This window comes from Amphiura filiformis, unplaced genomic scaffold (genome assembly GCF_039555335.1).
Source record: "Amphiura filiformis unplaced genomic scaffold, Afil_fr2py scaffold_21, whole genome shotgun sequence".
In the NCBI taxonomy this organism is placed as follows: Eukaryota; Metazoa; Echinodermata; class Ophiuroidea; order Amphilepidida; family Amphiuridae; genus Amphiura; species Amphiura filiformis.
Window position 1 is genome coordinate 1,047,917 of NW_027305485.1, and position 7,923 is coordinate 1,055,839.

A 7,923-nucleotide genomic window follows, 5' to 3' on the forward strand; every position below is an offset into this window, starting at 1 on the left:
GAAACTTAAAAATTTACATTATGATTTTCATTGTAATTATGTTGAAGTACTGCGATATTTTAATGTTTTTCACGGTTCGACTTGGTTTTGGATTGGGTCATGGATTGGGGGTATGCGGCTGGGATTCTGAAAATTTAGCCCCAAAGTGCATATCTTGACGAAAAAGGGACCCAAAATATACTACTGTTTTGAACTTTGCAATGATTCCTGTCACAATGACGGTAAATTTACCAACGCACTGAAAATTGTTTTAAAATTTCTACTAGAAAAACAATTTAAAAAAAACAGTATTTTTTCTCAGATTTTTGGAGAAATATTTGGGAAAAAAATCGCCCCTTCTCTAAACCATTTTTCTGAAATGTGAGATCCGATTCTCAACCTAATGAGCCTGAGATGCTTCCCGAATCTGCCGCACATCCTCGTATCCACCTTTCCACTATCATGACTATGAGAAGCTACAACGCTGAACTAGGCTTAACTACGCGCACCTAAAGGATGGTACTACAGTTAGCTTGAGCCATTTGGTCGATATCGATTCCTCACGGTTTACTATAAAAATCATGTTATGCGCGAATTCTTTTGAATCATCTTTGTTTCATTTTAATAAATCGAGGAATGTGACAGAATTGTTCATAAGTGATTATGGCTAGCTGTGACTATATCGTCAAAAGAGATTGACAAAATAATAGATATCATGTCTTCTAACTCTAAATGATTTCACTACAACTTACCAACTTTTAATGTAATTCGAGCTTCTTGAGGAGTGACTTGAACTGCTTGTCCGGTGGGAGAAGTATCTGCGTCTGCTAGGTTTTGCGCCTGCATGGAGAGCACAGGAAGAAGCAAATTATTATTGAACATTTTGGACTTTTTGGACAAAATTTTTGAATGTCCAAAAAGATCTCAATTACTCCATGTGATGTGATCGATGCAGAAAAACGTTTAAAACCCTAATATTCAAAGTGATAACGAATGTCTATTCTTTAAGCTCGAGCCAAGTTCAATAATAGAATTCTCGTAAATCATACCTGTGTGATATTGAGTGATCCAGACGGGAACGTAATGTTGCTACACGTCCTAATCTGCAGATTCATTACGTAATCACATCTCACCCCTGAAAAAATCTGCAATCATTAAAACAGTGGATGTAAAATACGTTAACAAAACTAAAAAAGTATTTACTTTTTACAATGCCAATTGTCTTGTTAGAATCAGTTGATCAATTCTACCGTATGCCTTCTGGTTCACGTGGATCATAGCCTCCCTTTCATTGGAAGTTCTTCCCATAAATGTAAACACGGCCTATACCGATTAACCCTACCTGCCTGAATACTACAAAATACTACAAACAACTTCACTGTGCATGCGTGCATCCCACGGGATGTGATGACGCAATCACCCTATTGTGATATATAAGCTTATATAGACGAACCCAACGAGCCAAGTCATGGTCAGGATTTGGTCGGCCATATTTGGGTACCCGCATGCACCAAACAGGTGTTGTGAGTACCCAATTGGGTGTATTAAACTTGCTTAAAATTCGATGTTAGATTCTATTTTGTTGTAAACTGTCATCATTCTTTTGTCTACGTGTTACACGGGTGATAGAATGCAGTTTATAATACCCTTCAAGGCCGCATCATCCCACATTTTAGGTGGGATAGTTGGGTACCCGTCGCGGCTAATGGCTGCCATTGAGGAGCAGGAATGCGTGAAATTGGATTCGTCTATAGACACGTGGCTAAGTGTCGGCGACCTAGTTCTTGGCATGCGAGAGGTCTCGGGCTCGAATCCCACCCAGAGCAAATAACTTCCTTGTTTGTTTTCTCTCTTTATCCCTCCCTTCTTTCCCTTCCAGTCACCAAAAGGGCCTGCGGGCGCTAGGGTTGAATATTATTATATACAGTTTCTAGGCTTTTTGACCGTTTTTTAAAATTATTTTATGTCGGGTCCCAACTGTACAGCAGCCGTCATAACACTTACGTCGTCCCCACACCATGCACAAGACGGGTCCCGTGTGATACAGTCTCCACAAGTCATGGCTTCCGCACAAATATCTGCTGTAGCATCTGAAATTTCAGTTTAAAATATTATTTTATACGAGTATTAACCCCAGAGCACTACTGCCTTTCTAACAACAACTTTGATTGGTTGACAACAAGAGATATTCATTTGAATAGCCAATAAGAATACAGTTTTGAAAACATTTCACTCCATTCATTTTAAATGATGGCATTATTCTTACAAGATCACTGATTGGTTCAATAAATGAAACAACATCCATTTTGACCAATCGGCAGGTAGTTCTCATGGGGTTAAAGGGACTGGGCAATAATTATTTGCCTACGATAGCAGCAAAATTGCTCACCCTGTGCCCACAATTCCTAATCATCTCCCTTGTATATTACCAGGGATAATAATATTGTCTATGTATGATGAGTAGAAACCTTTACGCCGTTTGCTAGTTCGGTCATTTTCCCAGTAATTTTCTACGCCTTTTTGTGCGTAAAATTAAAATCGTGTCCCAAAATGGTGTGTCAATAATAATTGCTTGCCCCTTGGAGGAGGGGTCCATAAAAATATTTCTTCTCCTCAATTTGATTCTCCCGGACACGATATTATTGCACGGCCTCTAATTCAAAGATTTTGGTTAGAAGCATGAGTAAAGGTTGGTTCAAACATCCACCGCACTGCGATGCATTGCCGATATATCGATCATTTTCTGCCGTAACTCATCGCAGCACACTGCAATTAAGTTCATGCGATACCGCAGTACCGTAATTTGTGAAGAGACTGAAATACGGGCATCGCAACTCACCGCATCGCAATGCGGTGGTCGGAACCAACCTTAAGCCGCGGCTTATAATCTGTAATTTACGGTACTCAATTGAACACATCATTTACTACTTACTCTGGGCTAGTTGTTGACAATGATAAAGTGCTGGTACAGAGGAAATGATTGCTAATCCTAAAAGGTAAACTGTTGTATGCATCGTGATGATTTATTGAATCTGAAAATGAATAAAGATCAGAATAAGAGAAAAACATTATTTATTTAAAACATTATTTATTTACTTGATCTCGTGCGTTGGTGATGCACATGCACAGATATTGTGATGTTGTCGGTATTATTTCACACCACAAAACGAGCATGCTCAAATAAATTGCGATTTATTCCAACGCCTACAATGTGTGTACTACGCTCGCCGACCGTATTACATGTAACTGCACGGAGCATCACGCTCGATGTGTGTGTACATACAAGCTGACATCCACGGTACATGTTAGCAAGTACTCGATCATTGAACTCTGAATAAAACCGGGTCGACCCGGTTTTAATACAAAAAGTTAAATTTTAATGTTATTAAAGCACTTCAGGTTTATTTTTTACGTGGTATTTTAGTATACCACTGGGCATTATAATTATGCAAAAATTAGAAATCCGAGTAAAATTGAGGGCGTCGCTGTGAAGCAAATTACACATTATGGCTTTAAGGCATAATTATTTTCATATAACGTGATTATCATATATTTTCATACAACGGTTCGCTCCGTAAGTAACCGACTTGAATTCCCATCACACAAATTCACCATTCATTCATCATGGCAATATGATTGTTGTTGTTTTTATTGCCTTATAATGATAGTCACGTGTAGAAGAATATTTATATAGGCCTAATGGGTTCCTATTTATTCTTGAGCTATCTCAGAATTCTAAGGTCAAGTTATAAGTAAATTTCAAAATATTGCTCAAATTGTGTTAAACCAATTCCAAAATAGTCCTCAGGTCACATGAATAGTTTGATCTATCTACGCCTCTTCTCAGTATGTATTTATTAGCAATAAACCAGGTAATTGATAAAATTGACTCGAAATGTCCGGGAGTATCAACGTTATTTCATCAAGAAGCAAAATATTTATAGCGGCAAATATAATTAAAAGTTATTGTCAAAAATGTTATTTGCAACATATTTCTTTTATTTGTGGCACCTCTCATTTACATAAATAATATAAGTCCAAATTGAATGAAAAGTCTAGTAAACCTTATAATAAGTTCGTTTGGCTTTGTAAGGAAGAACAGATGATTAATTGTGTTTTCAACTGATTGAGTGTCCCAGGTTAAAGAAGAAATAAAACAAACAAACAAAACAAGCATATATGTTTACGGAAGTTCATGCGAATCTTTGATTTCAGAATCGATTATATTTATTTTAATGATTTCAATAGATAACCACATGCTGATCAAAAGCGGATGCACAATACTGGTTTGTGTGAAAACTGGTAGACCTATCAAATAAGAGGCACGAATTAGGTCTTTTAGTTCCTAGACTATGCCATAGTCGATTTTTGATAAATAAAAATGTTATTAATCATGATGAAAGCATTCAGTTGAACTCGAAAATATACTGATATTTATTACATCAAAATACTAGTATAAAATGGTTATGAAAAAGTTTATATAATTATATTTGTGACAGTAAAAGTAAAGTATACATAGGCTTATATTATTGAATGCAACATATCATAATTATAATGGCACTTTAATACTGAACAATTCTAATTTTAGAATCTGCCAGTTTATTATCCGAGTTAAAAATCGACTATGGACTTTCACTTTTAAGCAGAACTTTACCCCGGGACTTCGTTCTCTAAAACACACTGTCAATCATACTTGTTTATCAATCAAATCTAACCACAAGACTAAGCATGGTGGTACAATACGCGCTAGATGCGTACGTTCATCCACCAACTTTCGCGCCAGCACAAAAGCGCCGCATTCCCTAGATAGCTGTGTACCATGTATAGTTAATGGTACCAGTACGTGTCGGGAGGAGTTAAACAATAACGAGATCTGGGCGACCAATCACAAGCCAGATTCATTTAAAGATGCATTACATCATGACCAATTTTAGTTAGGCCAGAAATTGGCCTAACTCTCCATAGAGTCCCGTGTTAAAAATGTTAACCGCAAGTCAAAGTCAGTAGTCCACTTGGAAAGCTAACAAACAGAGGGAGTACTGTGACTGAAAAGATCAGATGTGAAAATCTATCAATTGTGCACAAATTAATTAAATCAGAGTTTTAAGCTTAAATACAATAATAGCCAGAGTATGCACAATTGGCAAGTGGACTACGGAGAAGTCTATTTAGTTCCATGAGTAATACAAGTTAAGGGACTATCAGATATGGCAGTCCAGGACCAAAAAACAATCTGTAAAAGTTTCTGAAGTCGCTTAAATAGATGTAGCACATAAAGTACTAATTCTAGATGAAATATCGACAGTGTAAGATGTCACGTATCGCACCACTTGACCACTTCCTTATCTTATCAAGCAGACTTCTATAAACGTCGATATCGACATCATCATGGAGAGTTATATTCTTCCAAGTCGACTTATCGACGTATTGGGCTATTCCATTTAAAATCCACGCTACCCCTGTGGAAGATTTGTCTCAAGTCTTCCACGGAGGGAGTATGAGTTTCGAATAGAATAGACAACTGGGTAGCTTCCATTTGAAATACTCACTCCAGTTGTGGGAGATATAGGTAAAACCATAGTACAGGGGGAGAATATGGATTTCAAAATGATTAACCCTGACCAATTACATTTGAAAAATATACTCCCTCTATGGAACATATTTCCAAAATCTTCCACAGGGGTAGTGTGGATTTCAACTGGAATAACCCATTTGCAGCGCAATTTCAACATTCGGTTTTAAAGCCTTTTATATACAATTTTGGTCCATTTTAATTTGGTTATTTTTTGCTAAATATTATAAAATGTTATAACAACTGTCAGGAAAGTTTTAAGAGGTAAAATAAAAGAAAACTCTCTTACTATCTTAGCCGCGTTTAAACTGTGGTGTTCTAAAGTTATAATAATGACTTTAAGGGTACATGCCCATGAGTTTCATTCAGGGGCGTGTTTGTAAAACGGCACAGCGCATTAGTAAAAAGAATAAAAAATACTAAAATTTTCACCGGGGTTCGAACCACTGCCAATTTCACTGAATGCTAAAGATGCCTATGATGTGCCACGGTGACATTCGGCGATTTTCAAAGATATACATATCAACACGTTTCTAGTGTATTGAAAATCATTTTGATTTTGATTTTGGTAGGAATACGGTCATAGAAAGACATATGACTCTACTTGTCTGTTTGTTTTTCATTTAATACAAATTAATTTTGATGAATTGAACTGGTACAACTCTTAGCACTCGTGATAAACGACGATTAATTTAGTAATAATAAAATGAAAACGCTGGGTCATTCACGACGTCATTTGTAATTTATGTCAAAACCTGGGGAGGACCACACACATCCGTGCTGCATGTATACGTGCTCAATCGATACTCAATGATCACGACAATAGCGTTTGAATATACCGCCCTGCTTGACACATCTTGTCACTTGCGGGAAGATATATACTATAGGCCTACCCTAATAGCTTACAATAGATACCCCACCGTAAATAGCTCTGTTCGTTATCTCGCTGTGCTAGTTTATACACGCAGCGTACGGACTTTTGAACCATATTTTGTTCAAAAATGATAGGAAGGGACTGTTTTCAGCTAAAATGTTGGTTATCAGCAGATGCTTAATGATACTGGGAAGTGTTGCAGAAAGGTAAGCGTACTCTTTATTTATTCAAAATATGTATATCAATAAATTTAAATTTGAAATCCAAAAAGTAAATGTCAGGTCAAAATTCTCACCTTAGAATTATTGTGAAATAAAATCAAACCAAATTTAGGCTCCGCAAACAACGTCCAATTATTCCCATTGGTGTTTGCTATACACATGCATATAATAAATTATGATTTGGGGCTAATTTGAGAAGAGTTAATGCCTCGAGTTTCAAAATACACCGAGTGATGTTTTTTGATCAAAAACATCGACAATTCAAGACTCTGTAAAAACAAATCAAGAATTTTCTGGGATAATTGCAACTAAGTGCAATGAAAGTTATGATCTAAGCTACCAGATGCATCATTAATTTCCTGACTATGATATTTAGTTGTGGGAAAAGATTACTTTAATGTTTTGGCGGGATTATTTCCGCCAAAAATTTCAACCAAAAAGAGCATGTAGCCTTAATTCAAACTTGCTATAATGTTGTCCTAAAAATGGGATGAATTTCCCAGTTAGGTGTATGTTGGGACATGTGTAAACATTACTACGCCTATACCTTAGATTCAGGTTTGAAAAAAAAAATGACCAAAATCAATTTAAAAGACCGTAGGCCAACATTATAGGTTTAATAATAATCCTTGTCCCATAAACTGGTCATGGTCTCTCAAAGACGGTGAGGATTTTTTTTTTAAAGTTTCGGTTATGGAATTAATATGCACAAGTTCAACTTACACTAAGTGTAAACGTTTTAAATAGAATATAATGTAGGCCCTATATGCTATATGCCTAAATTAAAACCAATAGCCCAATAGTTTATGAAACAGTTTTTTAAAGTTTTTAAAAATTTCCACTTACCACACTGTTTTGTTACGTGTATTCCTTATCACCCGGCGTTTACGGATTTCATGTATCTATATCGGTCGTTATACTTTGTGCATGCTGTTGTTATTATAAGACTTAACATTATACCAAAGAACGCTTTGATTATGCCAATACCAATTCACCTACAACCTATCCGGTTTATAAAATACAGGGTGATCATAATTATTATCAATGGGGTTCTTGGAGTTGATGGAATAGTTGCGCCCTAGAGTTTGAAAAATTATGTTTGTATAATTCCCGTCGATCATGCAACTGTTTTTCCAATTTAATGCAATTTATTAATTTGTACAAAAGTACAAAATACAAACACATAATTAACTGATTAAGGAAGAAAAGTAAATAAATATGTGAATGAATGATTGAATGCATGCATGCATGAATGAATGAATAAATGGTTGATTGAC

At 36.1% G+C, this 7,923-nt stretch overlaps 1 protein-coding gene across 1 annotated transcript in view; it reads right to left on the reverse strand.

The window, feature by feature from the left end:
• LOC140143364 (integrin beta-1-like) overlaps positions 1-7,623 on the reverse strand; it is a 32,238-nt gene extending 24,615 nt beyond the window's left edge. The window contains exons 1-5 of the mRNA XM_072165219.1: positions 7,493-7,623; positions 2,912-3,011; positions 1,984-2,069; positions 1,029-1,124; positions 732-819 (exon numbers count right to left, since the gene is read on the reverse strand). Coding sequence (XP_072021320.1) covers positions 732-819; positions 1,029-1,124; positions 1,984-2,069; positions 2,912-2,993 — 352 coding nt within the window. The 5' untranslated portion in view covers positions 2,994-3,011; positions 7,493-7,623. The remainder of the gene's footprint in view (positions 1-731; positions 820-1,028; positions 1,125-1,983; positions 2,070-2,911; positions 3,012-7,492) is intronic.
• Between the last annotated feature and the right edge of the window lie 300 nt (positions 7,624-7,923).